The sequence below is a fragment of the Aspergillus campestris genome, assembly GCF_002847485.1.
Source record: "Aspergillus campestris IBT 28561 chromosome Unknown P168scaffold_11, whole genome shotgun sequence".
Classification (NCBI taxonomy): domain Eukaryota; kingdom Fungi; phylum Ascomycota; class Eurotiomycetes; order Eurotiales; family Aspergillaceae; genus Aspergillus; species Aspergillus campestris.
The window spans coordinates 1,200,003-1,223,061 of NW_020194346.1; the positions used below are offsets into that span (position 1 = coordinate 1,200,003).

The following is a 23,059-nucleotide window of genomic DNA, read 5'->3' on the forward strand; positions in this document are numbered from 1 at the left end:
CCAATCATTCCCCTTCACTTGCTCGTTCTGTTCGATGGAGACGATCCAGTCCGTGGATGACCATTACGACCTCTTCGCCTCCACGGTTCGTTGCTGACAGAAGCCATCGAGACGCGCTGTCAACGAACTATTGTCTGGCCCGTCTGCACGTCCTCGTTCCGGACCATCGCAGTCTGGCTGGACTGGAGTCTGTCGGAGAAAGAAATCAAATAATCTCCCGAAAAAACCCTAACCTAGAACGACGAAGAAAGGAAAGGAAAGACATTCATCAGGCAGGGGGGAAGCAAAAAAAGAGCTAAACAGAAAAAAGAAAAAAAGGAGGGAAAAGACAAGGAACAGGTAATAAAAAAGAAAGAAAAAAGAAACAGAAAAAGAAAGGGAAAAAAAACCCTCGATTGACTCACTCGGATGAAGCAGCAGCAGTGGCTGCTGTAAGTCCCCCATCGATCCCCATCTCCGAAGCCTGTTGGAGCATCCACGTTTCACGTCATCCACTCTGTGCCCGTCCCAATCCAGCCACTCCCTTCCCCTCTCTCCCCCCTTTAGGGACCCAACTGGGCCTTGGCCCCCCCCCCCCTCCCTGTTAAAAAAGTCATGTCGGGAAAAGTCCCTCGCGCCGCTTTCGTTGAGGAATACGACGAGGACGCTCGTGTTATCATTCCCGACACTCGTCAAGTCGCCAACAAGAACGATCTGAAATTACCTCCCGAGCCTCTGCTCGACGTTGCCAGCGATTCCGGCTATTCCAGTCGCACCGCCGCCACCGTCAACAGCTCCCAATCCGCCCCATCAAGTCAGAAACCTCCGGGCCCTCTTAAAGTCAACACCACCCCCAAGAGGGCCGACCTGGATCGAGTTCGTTCCACCCGCAAAGACCGGGCAAAGGAAAAGGAACGGACGGCTCGCCCCGCGCGTGATGACAGTATGCAGGTCGGCTCCTATCCCACTGCCAGCCATCTCCACGCCGCCCCGATGGCCCGGTCGCCGTCTCGCTCCCGCCGACGCGAGACGGCCCAGGTGCGGCACCACCCGGGCACCTGCTGGGAGTGCGACCAGGGCCTGTACCACGGGACGCCCCCGGCTGATCCGAAGCCGATGGACTACGGCTACTACATGTCCCAGCCGTCCACCCCGTCGGTCGCAGACTACCCCTCCGCGTCCCGCAACACGCAGCGATACGCCGGCTCAGTCATCCAAGACGTCAATGTCTCCCGCAGCACCCGTCCGCACACCCGCGGCAACCGCTCCAGCTCCTACCATGGCCCGGACCGGCCGATGAGTTTCCACGGGATGATGCCGGGCATGGGCGGTGGGATGATGTATCACCCGCAACTGGGTCGTTACGATCACGGACCTCCCCTCTCCTCCTCCGCCTATGCCCACACGCCGGCGTACGCCCCCTCGCCCTATGGCCCGCAACCGCAACCCCAGCCTCAACCCCAAGCCCAGCCCCAAGCCCAGCCCCAGCTCCCCTACTATGGCCCAGAATACCACCAGCCACAGGAGCATCCCCGGGAGCGGTCCATGTCCCGGACGCGGGACCAGAAGCGAAACCGTCGCGCGTCCGTGTACGGGGGCCCCGCGGTCGACTACGACTACTTCGCACCTTCTTTCGATGACGACGACGCGATGGAATCACCGCCCCCTCGCGAGAGCCGGCAGCGGATGCCCTCCCACTCGAACCACGACCGCGGCGAGGACTACCACCGCATGCCCCCGCCGCCCCTCAAGCACCAGTCCCGGCCCCAGATCATCCAGAAGCGGCCCGACCTCTCCCGCAAGGCGGCCACCAGCTCCTCGGTCTCGTCCGAGGGCCATCCGTCGCGGGGGGCCATCGACCTGTCGGATCTCCGGGACGCCCTGCCGGAGTACGGGTATCGTCAGTCCTCCCGGGAGACGGTGATCCCCGAGCGCCGTGGCAGTCGTCGCGACAACCGACGCTCGCAGTCCTACCACGATCCGATCCGCCCGTCTCGCCGCATTGTCGAGAACAGTCGCCGTCGGCCGCCGAGTCCCATCTATGACTCCGAACTCGGCGACGACGACGACGACGACGACGACGACGATGACGACGACGACGACATCGACGAGAAGCAGCGGGAGGCGGAGGAATACCAGGCGACCCGGTCGGTCAAGTCGGCGGCTCCCGTGCCGTTGACCTCGGATGCGTTGCTGAAAGCCAAGTCCTCGCACGGGGCGCACCCGACCGCCAGCGACAGCGGCAGCCAGAAGAGCCGGTCGAACAGCAGCCAGAAGAGCCGGTCGAACAGCAGCCGCGGCAGCGATGCGCGCACGCAGAACGGCAGCGGCGTGGGATCCAAGGCCGAGGAGGACAACAACTTCGTGATGACGATGAACGGCGTGACCATGAGCTTTACGCAGGAGTCGGTCGGGGGGAAGCGGATCAGCGTCCGGGCCGGGGAGACGGGTGCCTTGGAATTGAACATCGAAAGCAAACGGCCCAAGAAGTACCTGACGGGGGGGTCAGACTATACGGGGACGGTGGCGCGACGCGAGGCGGACGGGGTACGACGTGCCCGGGGCGATCGCCGGTCCGACCGAGCCAGTCGACGATCCAGCCAGTCCGTGTATAGCGGGCGGTTCTAGTACCCGACGACGTACTGCAAAAGTTTTTGGATTTCGGGTGGGCTTTCTTTAAACATCCAAAAGTTGATTAGGGAGAACAAGAAAAGAAAAGAAAAAGAAAACCCCAAAAGCTATTGGAAAGAAAAGACTACTGGAAAATGAGAAAAACAAAGACATTGATTATGGGAGGCATTTTCGGTTTGATTTATTTCGGGTGTTGGATATAAAAGAGAAGGGGCGGGTTCTACGGCTCTGACCGATCACGTTCCATCATGGCGACATGATTGTACGATTCTGATGACCTGCATTATGGTGTTTACTTTATTGTTCTTATTTTTTGCTGTTGTCTGCATGCGTTGTACAGTTTGGCCTGCTACGCTGTGTTATGTCATGTTATGTTACGCTGCTATGTTGTTATGCTTATGCTTGTTTATGCTGTGATGTTGCGTCTGTTTGGTTGGAGATGAAGGCAGTGGTCACGACAGAGGTATACCCCTTGGTTTATTGATTTATTTCATTTGTCTCGTCTTGCGATGTCACTCTTTGATCTAAATACATACTTTGAACGTTGAGTTGAGTAGTCAGAAATATAAGTAGTGTCTATTAAATAGTCTGATATACAGGAAGTAGGCCAAACCTACATCTTGCCAAGTATTAAGTATATAGTATATAACCCATCACACACACACACACTCTCTCTCTCTCTCTCTCTCTCTCACTCAGTCAATCCACCTAACAACCACTATCAACAAAAGAAACATCAGCTCCAGTAAAGAACGAAACTCAAGACCTCCTCAAAGCCAACACCCCCACCCCAAAAACCGATACACAGCAATAATGCCAATCAGAATCCCCACCCACTTGCCCGTCCGCCCCGTCGCGTATCCATACGCCTCCAGAACGCCCGTGCCCCGGATCTTGCACTCCGATGCCAGGTCCGTCGCGTACATGCAGGTGCAGTCTGCGGCGCAGGTGTAAATGCGGTTGGAGAATTCGTTGATCATCATTCCTTGGAAGACGTAGGCCTATCGTTTTACTCTGGTTAGTTACAGCCCAGTGCTTTGAAAAGAGAAAGAGAACTAATCGGGCTCTCTTCCCATGATCAATCATGGGAAGAGGGGGAAGGATTGGGGAAAAAGACAAACCTGATAATCAATATAATGGAAAACGTATTTCCAGAACGGATTGAGAATAGTAGGCGAAACGAGGAACCCGCCCACGCTCATCCACAGCCCGTTGGCGAACGCCACGAGGGCCAGCGCGATGACGAAGTTCGGGAAGAGTGACGTGACGAGCACTACTAGTGATTCGGCGGCGACGAGGTCCAGGAAGAGCCACATTAGGTAGGTGAAGAAGGCGGAGGCTGTGGGTTGGAAGTTGGTGAGGAAGTAGGTTAGGAGGGAGGTTAGGAGGGAGATCAAAACTATTCGATTATTAGTACTGGTCTTTTGTATATGTAGCGTATATGTGATGAGAGGAGGGTAAGAGGGGGAAGGGGACGTACATAAGAATGGAAGTCCAATGATAAAGTTAGACACGGTGAACGGCAACGCGCCGTATAAACCGTTCGCGCGCTCTTTGGTAAACGTAGCGCGGTCTTCGAGGAAGGCGGGGACGTAGGCGACGGCCATGAAGGACATGAATGCGGAGCCGAAGAACTTCACTTCCAGTTAGTTTTCCTTTCCTCTTGGTTATTCTTTATAGACGGGGGGCTCACTATAGCATTGATAAAAGGCTGGATATGATCCTGCTCAGGATGCAGACGCAACCACACCGTTCCCATCATGATAGCCAGTCCTGTCATCATCGTTAGCCACACTCAAACTCCTATACAAAGAGAGAGATGGGGAACCATACCCAAATACATCACAATGCGAATCCCATAAGCAACCACATCGCGATAACTCTTAATAAACAGCCGATGCAGCAGGGACAGCGTAATAGCCAGCACGCCCGGCCTACTCAGATCATCCCCGTTCACGCCCTGAGCACCGCCTCCCTTCTCCGGCAGGCCGCTCTTCTGCGCTATATGCCGTGTCAGCTCAGCGCACTGGGTAGATTGCGTCCATTTCTCGCGAATGGTGTCGACGCGGGTCTCGTCGCCGAAGTCCGAGCTGACGATGTCGAGGAGGTGTTCGGCCGGGTTGGTGTTGCTTGGGATGGGCTGGTCGATGCTGGTGAAGTAGGCGGGCATGTCTGTTACGGGGCCGAAATAGCAGGTTTTTCCGCCGGATAGGAGGAGGAGCTTGTTGAAGAGGTGGAAGGTGGTTGTTGAGGGTTGGTGGATGCTGGCTATGATGAGGAGCTGTTCATGTTAGCTTATTCTTTTATAACAGGATAGAGAGGGGGATAAAGGGGGGGTACATTATTCTCCACAGCAAGGGTCTTCACATAAGAGATAACCTCATAACTCGCCGTCGAGTCCAACCCACTAGTCGGCTCATCCAGGAACAATATCTTCGGACAAGTGATAAGCTGGCTCGCAACGCTCACACGCCGCTTCTGCCCGCCACTGATTCCTTTACGAATGGGCGTGCCCACAAGCGTCGAAGCCTGTTTCTGGATTCCAAACGCACTCAGCAGCGTGTGGATGCGCTCGATACGCTGCGCCTTGCTGACTGACCCCGGCAGGGACAGGTCCGCTGCGAACTTGAGCGTCTCCTGCACGGTCAATGATCCGATGAGCGCGTCTTCTTGTTCCACGTAGGACGTGATTTTGCCAAAGGTGTCGTTGTTGATGTCCGTCCCGTTCACGGTGGCTGATCCGGTCGTTTTGGCGCCTGACGAGGCGGCGCGGCGGGCGAGGACGTTCAGGAGGGTGGTCTTGCCGCAACCCGAGGGGCCCATGAGGGCTACTAGCTCGCCTGGTATTGTTAGTATCATTTCTCTAGGTCATAGGTCTGAAAGACGGTGGTGAAGGACACACCCTGTTGGACCGTCCCGCTGCTCGCATCGATCAGGTTCCGCGGCTGCTTCGTGCGGCGGTCTTTGACAGTCACGGTGAGGTCCGTCCACGAAAAGTCATGGACAGAGTTGTTCATGAGAAACCGATTCTCATTGCGCTCGAGATCGGGCGTCGTCGAGCCAGTAGAGTCGGCCATGTTGAGTGATGCGTTTGATGTAGTAGTTGACTTCATGGAAAGTATACGGCACGATCACACTATCTTGATAGACACCAGGTAGAACTGGGAATGGGTCTTTATAATATATCAGCCGGATACAAATCTCTTATACCCCTAATATCAGCCAGGCCATCGACTTAGTAATACAATCCCGCCAACGGGGACAGGGCCTGGCACGAAAAGGGATATAAAGATCCCCGAGAGGCGCTGCAAGTTCGGCGATCTGATCTGCTGTGGGGCGGATGGCGATAGCCCTAATCTGCATCTGCAACCCGTATAGAATATACTTTCCCTTCCATCAAAGGAGAAACAGAAAGAGAACAAAGAAAGAGAACGAGGAGGATAGCGTCATGAATATACGAGGAAAAAGCAATTCTAGACAGACACCGTGATTGTGATATCTTCCTCATGGTGCAGACGATATAGTGCAGCCACAGATGCATCTGTCGTATCTCAGCCTCTACAGATCAGCCCCTCAATCCAATCCTATCCAGTTCCCAGGTCTCGATCAATCACACCCTGACTCAGTCAACCCCATTCGATTACCTATTGTCTAGGTGCACGGCGGTCAGATCGGTATCTCGTACGAGCTAAAGACCCCGGGTTGGATTGCCACTCGGGATTGACGGGCTGAACGGCGTCCGCGTATGGATGGATGAATGGAAAGAACATAACTAAACATTCAACTAATGATTCGTTGGTTATAATTCAATGTTTGTCATCCAGGCACTCATTTTCCTTCCCAACCAAGGTCGAGGGTCGGCAATAATTTGAGAATAAAATCAAGGAAAGAAAGTCTGGGTCGGGATGCCGTTGACGGCGTTTACAAATCGATCAAAGCGGGGATTCGCTCGTTCCGCTCGGGGACTTGAAATTTTCCTTTCCCTTTCCCTTTCCTTGCCCTTAATAAAGGATTGTTAAGGGGATTATTTGATTTCTTCATTTGGGGTAAGAAAGAATGGGTTTATTGGGTTGGTTCCCTACCCTGTTGATCGTTGATCCCTATTCCTCGTTGATTTCCCTACTGTCATTCATGTATTTCCTTGCATATGGATTGGCTGGTTTTGGAATACTGGTTGGAATACCCCCCCCCCCCCCCCCCCGCCTCCCCCATTATAAGACAGCCATTATACAGAAAGCACGTTAAACTGGAAATATAAATGGTATTCGTGATACTACTCAATAAGAAATTTACATCCGTTCCACAGGGCTGAGGCCCAGCACCCGCATGCCGTTGTTCAGCACCTGTCGGGCCGACGCATACAGCGCCAACCGCGCCTTCAGCACCTCCGGCTCGCTGCCCACCACCCGCAGCGTGTCGTAGCCCGAGCTCAGGATGTGCGTCATCCGGAACAGGTACGTGATGATCGTCGTCGGCTCCAGAGTGCGCATCGTGTTGACCAGCACGTCCGGCCACGAGGACAACAGACGCACCAGGTCGTGCGCCTGCGTCTCCGTCAGCAGGTCCAGGTTGGCCGAGTCGAGATCCTCCGCGCCCAGGTTGGCCTTGCGGATGATCGAGCACAGACGCGCGTGCGCGTACTGCAGATACGGGCCCGTGTCACCCTCGAAGGAGGTCATCGCCTCCAGGTTGAAGTCGTAGCCGTTGACCCTAATTCGTTAGACTTGTACATTAAAAAAAAGATAAAGAAGAGACATACCGCTTGCCGCTCATGTCCTGAACCATGACGGAGGTGATACCCAGAATGTCGGCCGTGGCCTTGGGATCCTCGATCTGCTTGTACTTCTCCTCGTTCTTCTGCATCACCTCGTGCATCTTGTCGGCCACATCGCGCAGCACGTCGTCCAGGAACTTGACGGTACCCTTGCGGGTGCTCATGCCGCGGACCATACCGAAGTTGATGTGCTGGCAGCGGTTGGCCAGTTCCTTGTGGCCCATCAGCTCCGTGATCTTGAAGAGCTGCGCCAGGTGCAGATCCTGCTGCGCCGCGACAACGTAGATCATCTTGTCGAAGTGGTACGCCTCGTCACGCTCCGTGATGGCGCCGATGTCTCGGGTCAGGTAGAGGGGCGTGCCGTCCTTGCGGACGATGATGGCCTTGCCGAGCTTCTTGGCGCCATGCTTGGTGAAGTCGACGATCACAGCGCCGTCCGACTTCTCGGCGACGCCGGACTTCTCCAGGGTGTCGTAGGCCGCCTTCATGCTCTCGTCCTTGACCTGCGACTCGCCGGAGTAGACGTCGAAGTCGATGTTGAGACGGGCGTACGTCTCGCGGTACTTCGTGATACTGAGGTCACGGAAGCGGCGCCAGAGGGCCAGGGCGGCATCGTCGCCGTCTTCCATGCTCTTGAAGTAGCGGCGCGCAGCCTCGTCCTCGCTGGCATCCACCAGCGGCGCCAGCTCCTTCTCCAGCTCCGACGCGTCCTCGTTCTTCTCCTTCTTGGCCTTGATCTGCTCCTTCAGCGCCTTGATCGGGACGTCCTGCTCCGACACGATGGCGTTGATCTTGACATAGACGTCGAAGAGGTGGCCGATGGGGTTCTTCAGCAGCTCCTCCTCGTTGCCGAACCGCTTGAACCCGTTGGCCAGCAGACCGTACTGCTTGCCCCAGTCACCCAGGTAGTTCATCTTGATCACGTCCCAGCCCATAACGGTATGCAGGTTGGCCAGAAAGCCACCGATGATCGTACTCCGCAGATGTCCGGCGTGGAAGGGCTTGGCGATGTTGGGCGAGGAGAACTCGACGATCATCTTCTTGCTACCCTTGGAGGGGTCGGAGGGGTCCTTGAGGCCGAGGTTGCCATTGGTACCGAACGCGGCCTTCTCCTTCAGGATGCGACGGATGACGGTGTGGGTAAGGCGTTCGGGTCGGAAGAAGAACTGCAGGTGGACACCGAAGGAGCTAGGGGGGAGGACAAGGTCGGACTCGGGGAACTTGGCGGCGAGCTCCTCGCACAGCTCCTGGGGCTTCTTCTTGATTTGCAGCGCGGCGACCTAATAACCAGCTCCGTTAGTCTTTCGAAAGCCCAACCACGCACGACCTTCCCCGCAAGATATGGTCTGACTCATAGCATACAGGCAAGACCAGATCACCCTTGTCCAACGTACTCGTCCACTGCAGACGGGAGTAGATCTTCTCCTGGTCGATGCCGGTGGCCTCGCCCAGTTTCTGCGCAATGTGCTCGCGGTAGATATCGACGGGGTTCAACGAGGGAAAGCAGTTGGGGAACTTGGAGGTCTCGGAGGTGGTCTGCAGCGTGAGAGCCTCGACGGCAGTGGGGAGATCGGAAGACGCCATGATGGGGGTCTTCGCGGGGGGCGCGTAGACTGAGGGGTAGGTAGTAAAGAGCCGAGGAGAGATATTAAACCTGGAGAGAGGACAGTTCGAGGGAGAGAAGGAAGTAAGTGGTGGATGGAACAGAGAAAAGGCCGTGGAAAATCGTCTAGCCCCGCTCTGCAGACAATGATGACCCATTGGAGGGGAAGACAGAATGGAGGGGACCTTTTTTTCCCTTTTTTTTTTTTTCCCTTTCCTCTTGACCCAATGCGGTATGTGGTTTACTGCCAGGCGGTGAGTCACGTGTGATATAGTATATCACGTGGATAGCCCTAACCTGGTATCTCCATACTTTCATACTAGACATGGAGTATACTACTCTAGACACAGGGATTATACAGTTATTATGCTTGGTAGTAAATCATCGATACTACATTAAACATCAACATACTTTCCTAGCTATATATATTTCGTTTATGATATATGGTTGCAACCTGTTCCACTTCCAGTGATATATAATGGTTTCACTGCCGTAGTTGATCACTAGGACAGTACAACAGTCCATACACAAACAACAGTGAAATCATGTGATACAGACACTGAAGAATATGCAACAAGAAACACCAACAGCCAAAACGCAGAGAAACAAGCCAACGACCATATACTACAAGCAATCATGTGACATCACCTGATCCCCATATCACCTACGTCACCGTCCTTCATTCCAAGATCATGCACCTACTACGTATATAGCATCCAACTCCAAATTACACCCCACGATGTAGTCCTCCCCCCACTTCCCCTCCCCCATAGATAAACCACAGACTTCTGAAATATGGGCAACCGCCGCCACCGAGCCCTCACAAAATCCATCCAGGACGCGCTCCTGCGCGACCCCAAGACCTTCCGCAAGACGCTCATCGGGCGCATCCTCGCCTTCTTCAGCATCTACTACATAAAACTGCTGCGCCATAGCGACGAGCGGTTTCGGCGATTGCGCATCGAGGCGTATGGGATTGATGATGACGAGTATAGGGGGTCGTTTTGCGCGCAGGGGAGGGAGGCGGCTTTGGTGCCGATGGGGGATTTGGGGTTTTCGGGGTCGGTTAGTACTATATTTTCTCTGCTTTGTCTGGATTGTAGTGTAGGGGGAGGAAGGGGGGTTGAGGGTATACAGTGTATACTCTCCTGGTACTCCTCCAGTGGATTGTATGCAGTCTAACAAGCACAGACATTCTTCAGCACATCCAACAGCAAATACCTCGTGAAAAGCCTCCCCCGCCACTTCGAGCACTCCTTCTTCCAAGACGACCTGCTCGCGCCCTACAGCGAATACATGAAAACCCACCCAGACTCCCTCCTCGTCCGCATAACAGACTACCTGTACGCGCCCATCAAAACCCTAGGCAGCATAGCAGGCATAACGCCCGCGCACCACATCATCATGGAGAACGTCCTCTCCGGGAAAAACAACTCGCCCTCGTCGGGCGAGAAGTGGGAAACGTATGACTTGAAGCCCGTGGATTACTTTTATCCTGAGAGGGACCTTGTGCCTGAGCCGCTTGTTAGTGAGGATACGCTGTCGCGGCTGGCGGATGAGTTTCCGGATAAGATTCGCTTAAGGGGGGAGGAGTGTCGGGCGTTTAGGAGGGTGGTGGAGGATGATACGCGGTTTTTGCAGGAGGCGAATGCGGTGGATTATTCGTTGTTTTTGGTGCGGTTTCCGGTGGAGGAGGGGGAGGGGATGGGGAGGAGGGGTAGGGATGGGAGGGATGAGGAGGTGGATAGGTGGAGGGTTGGGGTGGTGTCTGCTGATGGGCGGTGGAGGTATCGGGCTGTGGTGTTGGATTTCTTTTGGGGGAGGCATAAGCTGCATGCGCAGGCGATGACCGGGGTCGTGCAGACGTTTAATGTGGTTGGGAGGCAGGGACCCATGTCGGTTACGACTACGGCGGAGGAGTATCGGGGGAAGTTTTTGACCATGGTAGAGTCTATTTTGGAGGTTGTTTAAGTTATGTGGGTTTTGCGAATTATGATACCTAAGGTGGTGTCGAGGGCAGTCCATTATAGATTATGTTCCCCTGCTGGGCTTCTATCTCTTGCAAACTCTGAACACTGCTCCACTGTGCGGTAGCACATCTCGTATCTCATCTTACATCCAACGGTCAGACCATATGCCGTAGGTCTGGTTTACATCACACAGGAATCGGGTGATCGACGCCCGACTGGCACGGGGGTGGGCCACCGGACGCGTTTGCGGCACTATGACCGCAGGTTTAGAAGCAGAAAACCTGGTCCTCCAACTTGCTGACAGGGCGAGCCTTCGTGTATCCCAGAGACTCGGTGGCCTTCTTCATGGCGCTGACCATGGGAGGGGGACCGCACAGAAGAACCTTGACGTCGCTGGCCGGGGCGGGGAGGCGCTCCTACAGGATTGTTAGCTATTACATCAGACCACCGAGGGGAAAGTAGAGGCATACCTTGATCATCTCCGGGGTCACAAAGCCCACACCACCGGTCCAGGCGGGAGGGGGGTTGTTAAGGACGTAGTAGACGCGGAATCCGTCATCCTCCTTGATCAGCTCCTCAAGCTCCTTGTGGAGGAGGATGTCCTCGGGGTTGACGTTGGCGAAGATCAAGTCGACCTTGGTAACATCGTTGCCTCCGTTGCGGGGACGGTTGCGGATGATGGCCTTGATGATCTGCAGCATGGGGGTGATGCCCGTACCGCCGGCGATCATTCCGATGTGACGGCACATGTTGGGGGTGTAAACCATGGCACCCTTGGGGCCGCGCACCTTCAGGGTCTGGCCGAGCTTCAGGGTAGTCAGGTACTTGGAGATGTTTCCCTGGGGGTAGGCCTTGACGAGGAGGTCGAAGTAACCGGCCTCATTGTCGGAGGAGATGGGAGTGTAGGAGCGGACGACCTCCTTGGGCTGGCCATCGATGGTGGCCGCAAGGGAGATGTGTTGACCAATGGGCAAACCCAGGATATCGGTGGCGTTGGGCAGGGAGAAGCGGTAGATGGCCACGTTGTGCGAGATCTCATTCTTCTCCTTGAGGACGAAATCCTGGAACTCGGTGGGGTTGAGAACCTTCCGGGGACCTATCGGGATAATGACATCAGCACCGAGTCGAGCTTTTCGAAAGATCACATTGATCCGTTGAGGTATACGCACTGCTGCTGCCGCCAAATAGCTTCCATCCGAGGAAGACGGCCACCAATGCCACGGCAAAGGGCGCGAATTGAAGGACGGCCGGGGGGAGATTGTCGGTAAGAGCACTGCAGATAGTCGCGACAGCTGTTAGTTCTGGGTCGGAACGGGTGGAAGTGGAATTCGCGACGATAAGTACCTACCTCATGTTGACGAATACTCTGTGAACCCCACGAGATTCAATACCACGGACAGAACAGGTGGAAGAGAAGATGGAGAGAGGAGGGAGGTCGGAGGGGAAGAGAGATGGAAAAAAAGGCGGGAAGAGCGGGTTTTCGTTGAGGGAGTTCTGTCACGGGCTCTGCCGAGCTCGGGGGTGGATTACGGATGTATCTCGATTGGGTTAATCTGGTAATGATTGCGAGATCTACATATTATATAATATATAACATTATAGATAAAATATACATTAATTGATTTTATTTTCTTATTATTTTTATTCACATCAAAAAGGAAGAGAAATCGAAAAAAAGAAAATCGAGAATGGAATTAATCCCGCTCTGTTGGGATTTCTGGGGTAAAAGATTCCCCGGCAATGATTGAGCGGTGAGAGACTGATCTTCCTCTGTTGTGGTGGATGAAAAGGCCACGATGATGCGTGGCTTTTGGAGGGGGAATCGTGGTCTTTTCACCTGGCGCTCTGGACACCACGGCGATAGCCAAATAAGGCTTAGCGTGCCTTCCATTAATATGTCTGCCGAAAAACGAAGTACATGTTTCTATCGACCGGGGACGTGGAAATAGGGCAGCTGGTTGCAACAAATAGTTAAGTGGGCTATGACATAGTCAATTGATATATATATATACTCGTTGATGTCATAACTGATCAGGCAAGAGTTGATGAAGGAAGGGTAAGGTAAATTGTAGCCCGAGGATAACCCTTGAGAAAGTGCTGATCGATTGGTGTAATTATGGCCGGAGAACCAATGTCAATATCAGGCCCATATTCAATTAAGACCAACTTGAATAAAACAACCATGAATTTTCGGTACAAGAAGCGTTATTGGATTGAGGACACGCTGAATATCATGTTTCGAAAAGTGCTACAGATAGCGGCCCTGTGGGCTCTCCCACAACCCAGGCTTCAATATAACCATATATCCTTCTCGCTTCAAATAACCGTATATCCTTCTCAACTCCTGAAACAACATCTCTCTGGCTTTGTGAGATTGACTGCTGCCCCTTCAATCTCTCGGGGCATATTTCCCAACGAGCCGGACAACACTCAGACTATAATTCCAGCCGCGAGTGTATCTGGATCATTGGATGACGCTGAGTCTCTCCGTTCCATGAGCTTCCTGAATTTCCCCGGGTCATGCTAACTCATCTGCTTCAAGAGCTTGGGCAGGCCTTCCCACACTTTTTCGAGTGTTTTTAATCCTCTGGTCTAGGCTCTCTGTTGACATAGTAACATTTACTGTAGTGATGCCACTGGTTTTTGTATCAACAGCGAGTCCTGTGAAATCTCTTTCTTGGTCTCGTAGAAATCGTCTTCTAGGGATAGAGGCGGCTAGGCTCTTCTTTAGAATTTGAGTATGCTTCTGGTCTTGATGTCTGAATAGACTCTCAGAATGTCATGGAAAGAGAGTTACCTTTTAACGACTATATGTCGTCGCCAAGGATAGAAGTGGCTGCGGGTTGGGTTTCTCGATATTGCTGGGCATCGAATGTTGACACTAGCACAGGCATGCGGAACCAGAAGTGGACTGCTCCCTTATAAAGACCACAGTCTTGTCACCGAGTTCAACGTAATAAGAGGACAGACAATCAATCTTGCTTCCTCACCTACCATTGCCAGCCTGAAGTATCTTTATCCCAGTCACTATCACGTTTATCCGTAGAGGGGTCCGGCTTGGCGAGATCGAAATGCGCAATCCAGTTGGCACCGAACATAATCGGACGTTCGGGCTTGCCGGCCTTATCAAAGGGTCCGATAAAGTAGCTATATGGAGTAAACTAGTAAGTTCGTGACCTTGTCGTTGGAAAAAAATAGCAATAACATACAGTTTTTGCGTTTCCTGGTGCCAAACTAGGCTGCTTGCTCCGCACACACGGGGGAACCACCCGTTGTCATGCAGCTTACTACATAGTCGACAATGATTAGACCTAGTATCGAATACAGAAACATCAACATACGGTAGAGCCTGTAGAAAAGCCAAGCGAACCTGCTCCCTTTCGTAGCTTTCAAGAGCCCAAAATGGGTCAGCGCTATTGCCGTCTCCGAGGCGCAACCCTGGGACAATCTCCCACACAAGCCAGATAATGAACCCACCCGAAACTAGCCCCGAGCGTTCCTGTTTATCGGTCTTGTAGCCGAAAAGCTTTGGTGTGTCACTCGAGCCCTTTTCAGTGAGGTCCCGGTAGGCGATCAATTCTGGGGGGTTGTATGTTGAGGCTTGTCGGCCTCTGGTACCCGCATCATCCATTTCAGTCTTCCGATGGGGAACTTGAATGTAGATGCGCATGAAGGCTTTCTTAGTCCGGGCTCTGGGATTGCAGCATAGATATTTAGCCGAGGCGAAAGAAAGGAAGCCATACTCATCGTTTTCCTCCTCATTAACCTGATAGTCATGCTCGTTCAGCTTCTCAAGAATCTTCCACCGGGAAGGTACGGGCTGGTCAAGGGTGATGATAGTACCAGGATCCGGGCCATTACGGAACCACGCTGAGTATGAAGACGACATTGGAGTTGCTTTGGATGCTTTGGAGATGGGTGTCTCGGATAGTATGTGGAGCACTTATGTGGGGCAGACTGGCAACTATAGCTCCTCGCGCTAGCCGTTTTTGGAAGTGGCTATCTGAGTGGCTCAAGTGCCTAAAACTCCAGGCCGACAATCAAGCTAACTTATCTGCGGTATAGGCGGGAGTCCCCCTGCCTGAAGATGCCTGAAATTTGAGATGTCTTTTTATGGATCAGGCATTAAGGCAGGCACGCTCAACTCTTTTGCGTAATTCACCGTCACCGGATTATACGGAGCACACACTCTCTGTCTCTTTCTATCATATACTTCCCTCTCCCTGATGTCTCCCGAGGAAACCCCCGCATTCAACCTGACCGACCTCGATCGTCAACTCTTGACCCAAACAGACGATGAATACATTCCCCATGACTGGGAAGATCTCAAGGCCATTGTCGGTAGGTAATTTCCATTTGTAGTACTATATATTGACTTTCTGTATACTTTCCTTTTTCATATACCCCGCCTCACCCTACATCATCCCTCTATAAAGTGACACATCCAGTCCGAATTTCCCCGCATCCCTCCTTAGCTTATGCTTTATCCCCGTAACCTACAGCAATCAACGACCCCTCCAAGTTCAAGCGGAAACCTTCCGACCTAATCCGCTACCTCGCCTGGTCCAAAGACGCCAAAGCCCACTACGGCTCCATCACAAACTACATCTGCCAGCGTCGTCTACACTGGCATCTCCCTACCCATACTACTTCTAGTACGACCACAGACAGCGAACCCGTCTTCCCCTTCAACAACCCCACCCCCTTCGCCGACCCCGCAGACTACAAGATCCTTCGCAATGACTGGCCCTACGGCATGGAGCCCGGCATCGTCCACCTCGTCGTCTGGCTGCGGACCCCCGTCCCGGTGGATTCCGTCACCGGGGAGGTGACCCCCGAGAGTCGCGCGCTGATTGAGGACTTTGTGGCGCGGACGTTTGTGGCTCGGTTGGCGCTGGAGAAGATCCCCGCGCCGGAGGATCACGTGCTGTGGTTTAAGAATCCGACGGCTTTGCAGAGCGTGCGCAGCTTGGAGCATGTGCATGTTTTGGTCAGGGATGTGCCCGAGGAGATTCTGGCGGAGTGGACGGGGGAGAAGCCGCCGCTGAATTGATGGTGGGTTATATGCCCATATACGGGTTACAGCTGAGCGTGGTTCACAAACTTGCGATAGATTCATGAGCCACGCCGAGCTACCGCCCCATGAAGAGAGAGATGGGGGGGGGGGAGGCTTGAGACTTGATTTTATCCCTGTTTCCGGGATTCTTCTGAGTCACTGACGGCCGAAGGGCCTGAATAGAGCTAGTCAGCTTGCATTAGCAGTACGGTCATAGAGTTGTAATCATCTTGGGTGCTTGATATGAGAGTAAGGGAGGAGTAATACTAGCAAGCTACCTATTTCTCTCTACACAGGGCCGAAACCATGTTCTCTTATTTCTAATAAAGGATACGAGAAGAGAGATATGTTTTTAGTACGTACTCTTAGATCTCAAACCAGAACCGGTTGTTGATGGGTTTTCTGTAGGGGGTTCTAATTTCTGGGTCCCTCTCAAACAGTGATGATTGGACAGTGTACTAGAACTCATATAGGACATGGTCAATTGTAGGAGGATTAACATTGGGAATCCGCGAAGATAAGCCGACTGCATCTTTACAAGAATGAAGCAAAGAAATAAGAAGTAATAAAAGAAAAGAAAAGAAAAGACAAGAAAAAAAGAAGAAAATAGCGACTGCCTTCTGAGATACGCCTGCTGTCCCATCCATCCCGGCACCCGACGTGAGAGTATGAGTAAAAAAGACCACCAAATCCCCACCTCATGACTTTTGCTCTTCCACGAACTTGAGCGCCTCTTCCCGCGACACCACGTCGATCGTACTGGCCTTCTGCCGGAAACTGACGCCGTAGCATTTCTCCGCCACGTGCACCATCTCCGGGCGGAAGGTCGTGCAGATGAATTGCCCGTTGGTCGAGTCGGAGATAGATTGAAGCATCTGGGCGACGGCGGTCCGGTACTGGGCGTCGAGGTTGGCGTCGATCTCGTCGAAGAGGTAGAAGGGAGCTGGGTCGCAGGCCTGGATGGCGAACACCAAAGCGAGTGCGCAAAGACCTGAAACACATCCGGGTTAGTTTGGAGCAACCAAGAAATAGAGGATGACTCACTCTTCTGTCCGCCACTGAGCTGTTGGATACGCTGCTGCTCATCATGTTTACTGTTGAAACTGACGCTGATGCCAACGCCGACGTAGTTCTCGACGCTTTGACGCGCCTCTTCATCATCCGAGTCAATCTCATCGCCCTGCCGAGGGTCCGTCTTCCGCTGGATAATCAAGCGTCCACGGCCAGCCGGAACGAGTTTCTCGAAGACATTGGCAAATTCACGGGACACCTGTTTGAACGTTCGCTCAATGGCCTCATCCTTTCGTTGATCCAGCACGGTGATGAGGTCGTCGATCGACTTCTGAGAGCTTTCCAGCTCTTCTCTTCGGGAGATGAGAGTTTCCCGCTGCTTCGTGAAGCTGTTGTACTGCTCGAACGCTTTCTTGTTGACATGCGAATATTTCTTGAGACCTTCGTTGACCTTGTGCAGTTTCTTGACGACGGTGTTCGAGTCGGTGTTCTTATACTTGATGAAGGCTTCGTCGGGAAGGACACCCAGATCACGGATGTTGGCAGAGCATTCGGCCGCCTGCTTGGTCAGTGCAGCCTTCTTCTGCATGCTTTTTTCCATGCGTCGTTGGTGCTTTTCGATAGATTTGGCCAGGTCTTCCATTTCTCGCCGTGTCTCAGCGTTGCGCTGTGTGAGCTCCGCCACCTTGCCGTTAGATTCGTTGATGGAATCGTCAACCTGTTGGAGCCGCTGGGCAAGCTTCTCCAGGGACTTCTGGAAGCGCTTCATTTCACGCTGAGTCTCCTTCAAGTTGCCCTTGTTGTCGTCATCAGCCATATCAATGTCCTGGCTCACAAGCTGGTCGAGGCGGGGGTTCAGGTTCTCCCGCAGCTCGACTTCGATAACCGACTTCCGCGCTTCCAGTTCACTGCGTTGGCCAGACAGTTCCTGGTACTGTCGCCGAAGATCTTGGGCGGTAAAGTTCAAGGTCTCGAGACGGCTCTCTTCTTCGGCGCTGAGTGCTTTTTGGAAGGGGGACTTCAGCTCTGCCTCAAAGGCGTTGATCTGGTCGTTCAGAGCAGCCAGATTGCCTTGGATGTTACGAAGAGCACGCCGCTTGGCATCCAAATTGTCATTTCTCTTCTGAAGAAGGTCGCGTTTGCTCCTCAGCTCATGAAGCAGAGGGCCACTGCTGTTCTGCACTTGATGCCGCTGCTGTTCAAGCTTCTGCAACTCCCCGACGGCTTTCGTAATAAGCTGGTCCAGCTTCTCCAGCTCCCTGCGAATTTCAGTTCCGCGGTTCTTCTTGGACTCATATTCGTCCCGCCATTTTGCTAGGATCTTGACAGCATCGAGCCGCGATTGTCGCGAATCATGGAAACCACCAGTGAGAGCACCTCTCTTATCTGACCGGTCACCTTCGGGCGTAATGGCGTTGACACCGTGGCTGCGGGCGTACTGAGCGGCAACTTGGAGATTAGGACAGATGATGGTCTTGCCAAACACGTGGAGGAAGGCCTTTTCGTAGGCCTGGTCGTATTGCAGCTTCTCGATCATTGGGATCGTATCGCTGGCGCGAGGCATGTTGGTCGGCCGAGATCTCAGTCGGTTCAAGGGCATGAAAGTCACTCGTCCTGCTTTCTCTTGTTGCAGAACCTCCAACACCTTTGTCGCTGTTTCATCAGTGTCAACGACGTAGTGGAATAGACTCTGGCCAGCCGTGACTTCAACTGCAGTTCGGTATCTGTCATTTACATCGAACAATTCCGCTAGCGTGCCGTAAACGCCATCGAGGTTGTGCTGGCGTTTGATCCTTCGGACGGCCGCGATCCCACGGCTTGTGTTGTGGTCCATCATGTGCGACAGGGCGCGATCGGCCCGATCCACTTCACTGGAGGCATTAGACAGGATGGAATCCAGCTTGGCTTCCTCCCTCCAGAGTTCCCTGCGAAAAGGTCAGCAAATCGTCGATTGAGAAAGCAAACCCACTTACTTTCTCTGATCCATCAGCCGGTCCCGCTCATCCTTTGCAGACTGGACTTGCTGCTCCACCGAGTGAATAGAGTCACCCCGGCCGTCGATCTGCTGGCGCAAACGTTCAGTTTCCGGCTCCAGCAGAGCAATCTCGTTCTCAATTTCTTGGATATCTTCCTGAGTTTGGGACACCACTCCCTGGACGGAAGAGACAGAGCTATAGTTGTCCTTGATCTCATTCTGCAGCCACTTATCCCGTTCCGACTTGTTCCTAAAACGCGAATTCCGGCCCTGCTTGGCATAGAGTCTTTGACGGGAAGTCTCTGCTTCAGTGAGACGGGTTTTCACATCATCCTCCTGGTCCTTGGCTGCGTTGAATTCAGGGATGAGTCCGCCGAGTTCCGACTCGCGTTCTTGAATCGCTGTCTGAACGGACTTCAGGTCGTCGTCATAACGCGACTTCAGCACCTGAGCAGCAGCTTGGTTGTCGGAGAGTGACTTGGCTTGCAGCTCAATCTGTGCGAGCGCCTTGGAAGCATCGCGACGCTCATCTTCCAATTGCACCTTGTCCACCTTCAAGAATTCAATTTGTTGCTTGCATTCGGCGATTTCTGCATCAACCTGAGCCATCTCCTTTTCCCCTTGGATGAAGCGGTCGCGGTTGACATCTGTGTCTTCCACACCGGTTTGCCTCTGCTCCTCCAGGTTGTCGAGGAAACTGGAGATCTCCTGCTGTTCGCGCGAGTAGATTGTATATTCCAAGCATCTCCTTTCCTTATCTTTATCCTGGTAGTTCCGAAGTTCATCCTTCTCCTCTTCGAGTTCCGCCAATCGCTCGTTGATAAAGTCGAGGAGTTCGTCGATCTTTGACCGCTTGGTGTTCGTATCGTGCATGATCTTTAGGGACTCCGCACGACGCGCTTCGTATACCTGCGTTCCAGCCACCTCTTTCAGCAAATTCAATCGCTCCGAATCCTTCATGTTTGTCAAGGCAGTCACACGGCCCTGAGGAACAATGTAGTAGGGGTTGGAACGGGAGAAGCCAGCGGATTCGAGAAGATTCATGACATCGTTTTTGGTCGCATTCTTGCGGTCGAGGGTGTACTCGTCCTTCTTCAAACCGATTGTACGACGGAGGACCACTTCGGGCTTGCCGGTAGGGAAACGATCATCAGAGTTATCGAAGATGATCTCAACATAGGCGGACATCACAGCAGACCCCGAGCCTTCCTATTCAATGTAAGCACTGTTTACCGCCGGGTAACAGTCGCGGAGTACGTACGTGAAGAAGAGCCTGGCGCTCTTCTCTCCCCATGTGCGTGTAGGCATCACTGAGGACGAATCGAATGGCCGCGAAGAAGTTACTTTTACCGGAACCATTGCGACCGACAATAACGTTGTGTTTTGGGGAGAATGGCTCGATCACGGTCTGGTCCTTGTAACTATACGGATGAAGATAAGCCAATCAATTCAAATTCCAATGCCCACGTACACAATCGTAAACCAAGATATGGGCAACTTACCTCTTGAAGCCCTGAATGATAATTTGCTTGACGTACATCTTGACGCACGCGCGACACCGGAAATCCTGTCACTCACAACCACCAGATCATCACGCAACCAGCGTAGAAAGTAGGATCCGTGCCCTGTCTATCTGCAGCAGAGCAGATTGTTGACGCGCGAGGCCGGGAGAGTCAGACAGTAAACAGTGAGGAACAAGTGGTGCTGACCTGCGACGGAGCAGAACTGTCGCACTACGCGTGGCCGATCTGCCCAGTCCCTTCCAACGCGTTGGACCCGCGGGGTTTTGCCGGGCGGTGTGCATAGGGTGGCCCGCACTCTGCCCAAAGAAAAAAAAAGTGCGTCACAAATGGAACTTTTTTCTTTCCGTCCGCTTCGTTGCCGCATTCTTTTTTCCAGCACAGCATCGGGGATTTGTTTCGATTGGAATCATGGCTTCCTCAGAGCAGACTGCTCAGGCGGCTAACCTGGCGGATGGCTTGTCGCCTTCGCATACGTACGTTCCTAATCAAGGATATGTGCGTCCTGATGGCACTGTCCCCACTACGGCGGGGCAAGATCCTGAAGCGCAAGAAAATGAAGACGAGGACGACGATTACTACGATGATATCTTTGAGGAGGAACTCAACGAGGAAGAATTTCGGTCTTCCAACCCCTCCGACCTGACCAAGGGCTACAACCGTCAACGCAAAACGAACGACCTCGTCGCAGACCCCAACGCTCCCAAATGGACATATCCGAAGACGAATGTACAAAAACCGACTGCCAATTTGTACGCTTCGGTTGATGATCAGGTCAAATCTTTAACGCGCCATGCGGGGAAGATCAAGCTGGACGATGTACAGTCTGGTCTGTCCACCAAGAGCGGCGCTGGCAACGATAGGGCCGACAGGGCAACATCGGAACAGGTGCTGGATCCCCGCACACGAATGCTTCTGTTGCAGATGATCAACCGAGACATTGTGTCTGAGATTCACGGATGTCTGTCGACAGGAAAAGAGGCCAATGTCTACTACTCTCTCTCGATCCCCGATGAGGAAGACGCCCCGCCACTTCACCGTGCTATCAAAGTCTACAAGACGAGCATTCTGGTGTTCAAGGACCGAGATAAGTACGTGACTGGTGAATTTCGGTTCAGACAAGGATACAGCAAGAGCAACAACCGCGCGATGGTGAAACTGTGGGCCGAGAAGGAAATGCGCAACCTGCGGAGAATCTACTCTGCCGGTATTCCTTGCCCGGAGCCCGTTCACCTCCGTCTGCACGTCCTCGTCATGGGCTTCGTTGGTAACTCCAAGGGTGTGGCGGCTCCTCGACTGAAAGACGTCGAGTTCGACGTCCCCGAACCCGCTGCCAAATGGCGCGAAGTGTACGTCGAGCTGCTCGGCTACATGCGCGTGCTCTACCAGACGTGCCGCCTGGTCCATGCGGATCTGAGCGAGTACAACATGCTCTACCACAAGGGCAAGCTGTACATCATCGATGTCAGTCAAAGTGTGGAACACGATCACCCCCGCAGTCTCGAATTCCTGCGTATGGACATCAAGAACGTCAGCGATTTCTTCCGTCGCAAGGGCGTAGACATCCTGCCCGAAAAGACCCTCTTCGAGTTCATTGTTTCTCACAACGGCCCGACTACAGTGACGCCAGTGGAGCCAATGCAAGACGCCATCGAAAACCTTCTCGCCACTAGAGACGAAATGACACTCGATGAACAAGCAGCCGACGAAGTCGACACCGCCGTCTTCCGCCAGCAGTACATCCCTCAGACCCTGGAACAAGTGTATGACATCGAACGCGACGCCGAACAAGTCCAAGCAGGCGGCAGTGCAGACCTCGTATACCGGAATCTCCTGGCCAGCGAAAAGCCCACCGCTGCCTCCGGCGACGCCGAGAGCGACGACGAATCCGAAGCCAGCGGCGGCATGTCAGTGGAAGGCTCCGACTCAGACGACGACGACGACAGCAAAGACCCCTTCGAGAAGAAAGCCCCGCGCGGGAAACGCTTCGAGGACAAAGACAGCAAGCGCGACCACAAGCAGAAAGTCAAGGAAGAAAAGCGCGACAAACGCACGCAGAAGATGCCCAAGCATCTCAAGAAACGCCTTGTTTCTTCCTCGTCGCGCAAGAAGAAATAGTGGTGACGGCTACTGTCGAAATAATCGCGTCTCATGGAACGGAGCGAAAAAAGTTGTTTATTTCTCTTTGAACGATTTGATGAACTTCACGACGATGAGTGTTGGCTGGTCGGGATGGATGGGTCAATGTGGGATGGATTGGATACATATATATATATACTTTTGGTTCTGAGCATATAGAGCGGCATGCATGTACGGGCAGGGACACAAAAACAATGGAATTTCCTTTAATTGCTTCGTATTCGATATTTCTATGTACAGGTACATGGCATTTTTGCTTTTGCTTGTAAATCGCAAACCATGGCTTAATGACCTATCAGAGCTCTCTTTGATTTTCATCAGGCTTGTCACGAGTAACTCAGGGCATATACCGGCGACTTCGATAGCACTTACATCCTAGAACGAAGAGATCATTGTTCGGA

The 23,059-nt window shown here is 53.2% G+C and overlaps 9 protein-coding genes across 9 annotated transcripts; 4 read left to right on the forward strand and 5 right to left on the reverse strand.

Moving 5' to 3' along the window:
• Positions 1-594: 594 nt before the first annotated feature.
• On the forward strand, positions 595-2,607 carry P168DRAFT_242031 (uncharacterized protein; the record flags this gene model as incomplete). Its single annotated transcript, XM_024833783.1, has 1 exon — positions 595-2,607. One exon carries the CDS (start codon positions 595-597, stop codon positions 2,605-2,607), a length of 2,013 nt encoding a protein of 670 aa, XP_024690312.1.
• A 584-nt stretch (positions 2,608-3,191) lies between these two features.
• P168DRAFT_258497 (putative ABC transporter) lies at positions 3,192-5,657 on the reverse strand. Its single transcript, XM_024834603.1, has 7 exons — positions 5,513-5,657; positions 4,951-5,450; positions 4,444-4,891; positions 4,304-4,383; positions 4,091-4,244; positions 3,732-4,009; positions 3,192-3,611 (listed from the first exon to the last, which is right to left on the reverse strand). Exons 1-7 carry the CDS (start codon positions 5,625-5,627, stop codon positions 3,381-3,383), a joined length of 1,806 nt encoding a protein of 601 aa, XP_024690313.1. The 5' UTR covers positions 5,628-5,657; the 3' UTR covers positions 3,192-3,380.
• Positions 5,658-6,857: 1,200 nt separating this feature from the next.
• P168DRAFT_292804 (arginine--tRNA ligase) lies at positions 6,858-9,150 on the reverse strand. Its single transcript, XM_024837666.1, has 3 exons — positions 8,747-9,150; positions 7,370-8,664; positions 6,858-7,320 (listed from the first exon to the last, which is right to left on the reverse strand). The coding sequence occupies exons 1-3, from the start codon at positions 8,966-8,968 to the stop codon at positions 6,900-6,902; spliced, it is 1,938 nt and encodes a 645-aa protein (XP_024690314.1). The 5' UTR covers positions 8,969-9,150; the 3' UTR covers positions 6,858-6,899.
• Positions 9,151-9,782: 632 nt separating this feature from the next.
• Positions 9,783-11,091, forward strand: P168DRAFT_258502 (phosphatidylinositol phosphate kinase family protein; the record flags this gene model as incomplete). Its single annotated transcript, XM_024834604.1, has 2 exons — positions 9,783-10,052; positions 10,179-11,091. The coding sequence occupies 2 exons, from the start codon at positions 9,783-9,785 to the stop codon at positions 10,956-10,958; spliced, it is 1,050 nt and encodes a 349-aa protein (XP_024690315.1). The 3' UTR covers positions 10,959-11,091.
• On the reverse strand, positions 10,793-12,394 carry P168DRAFT_292805 (cytochrome b5 reductase family protein). The gene is made up of 4 exons (XM_024837667.1): positions 12,306-12,394; positions 12,127-12,230; positions 11,428-12,053; positions 10,793-11,373 (listed from the first exon to the last, which is right to left on the reverse strand). Exons 1-4 carry the CDS (start codon positions 12,308-12,310, stop codon positions 11,224-11,226), a joined length of 885 nt encoding a protein of 294 aa, XP_024690316.1. The 5' UTR covers positions 12,311-12,394; the 3' UTR covers positions 10,793-11,223.
• A 1,553-nt stretch (positions 12,395-13,947) lies between these two features.
• P168DRAFT_241951 (uncharacterized protein) lies at positions 13,948-14,846 on the reverse strand (the record flags this gene model as incomplete). The annotated part of the gene is made up of 3 exons (XM_024833779.1): positions 13,948-14,104; positions 14,167-14,244; positions 14,299-14,846. The coding sequence occupies 3 exons, from the start codon at positions 14,844-14,846 to the stop codon at positions 13,948-13,950; spliced, it is 783 nt and encodes a 260-aa protein (XP_024690317.1).
• A 262-nt stretch (positions 14,847-15,108) lies between these two features.
• Positions 15,109-16,010, forward strand: P168DRAFT_306840 (GIG1 family protein; the record flags this gene model as incomplete). Its single annotated transcript, XM_024839060.1, has 2 exons — positions 15,109-15,298; positions 15,460-16,010. Exons 1-2 carry the CDS (start codon positions 15,184-15,186, stop codon positions 16,008-16,010), a joined length of 666 nt encoding a protein of 221 aa, XP_024690318.1. The 5' UTR covers positions 15,109-15,183.
• A 492-nt stretch (positions 16,011-16,502) lies between these two features.
• Positions 16,503-20,677, reverse strand: P168DRAFT_312802 (chromosome segregation protein SMC). Its single transcript, XM_024839605.1, has 5 exons — positions 20,502-20,677; positions 20,261-20,420; positions 18,998-20,208; positions 17,058-18,949; positions 16,503-17,004 (listed from the first exon to the last, which is right to left on the reverse strand). Exons 1-5 carry the CDS (start codon positions 20,537-20,539, stop codon positions 16,712-16,714), a joined length of 3,594 nt encoding a protein of 1,197 aa, XP_024690319.1. The 5' UTR covers positions 20,540-20,677; the 3' UTR covers positions 16,503-16,711.
• Positions 20,678-20,881: 204 nt separating this feature from the next.
• Positions 20,882-22,843, forward strand: P168DRAFT_292809 (serine/threonine-protein kinase RIO1). The gene has a single exon (XM_024837668.1). The coding sequence runs from the start codon at positions 20,931-20,933 to the stop codon at positions 22,635-22,637; it is 1,707 nt and encodes a 568-aa protein (XP_024690320.1). The 5' UTR covers positions 20,882-20,930; the 3' UTR covers positions 22,638-22,843.
• The last annotated feature ends 216 nt before the right edge of the window (positions 22,844-23,059 follow it).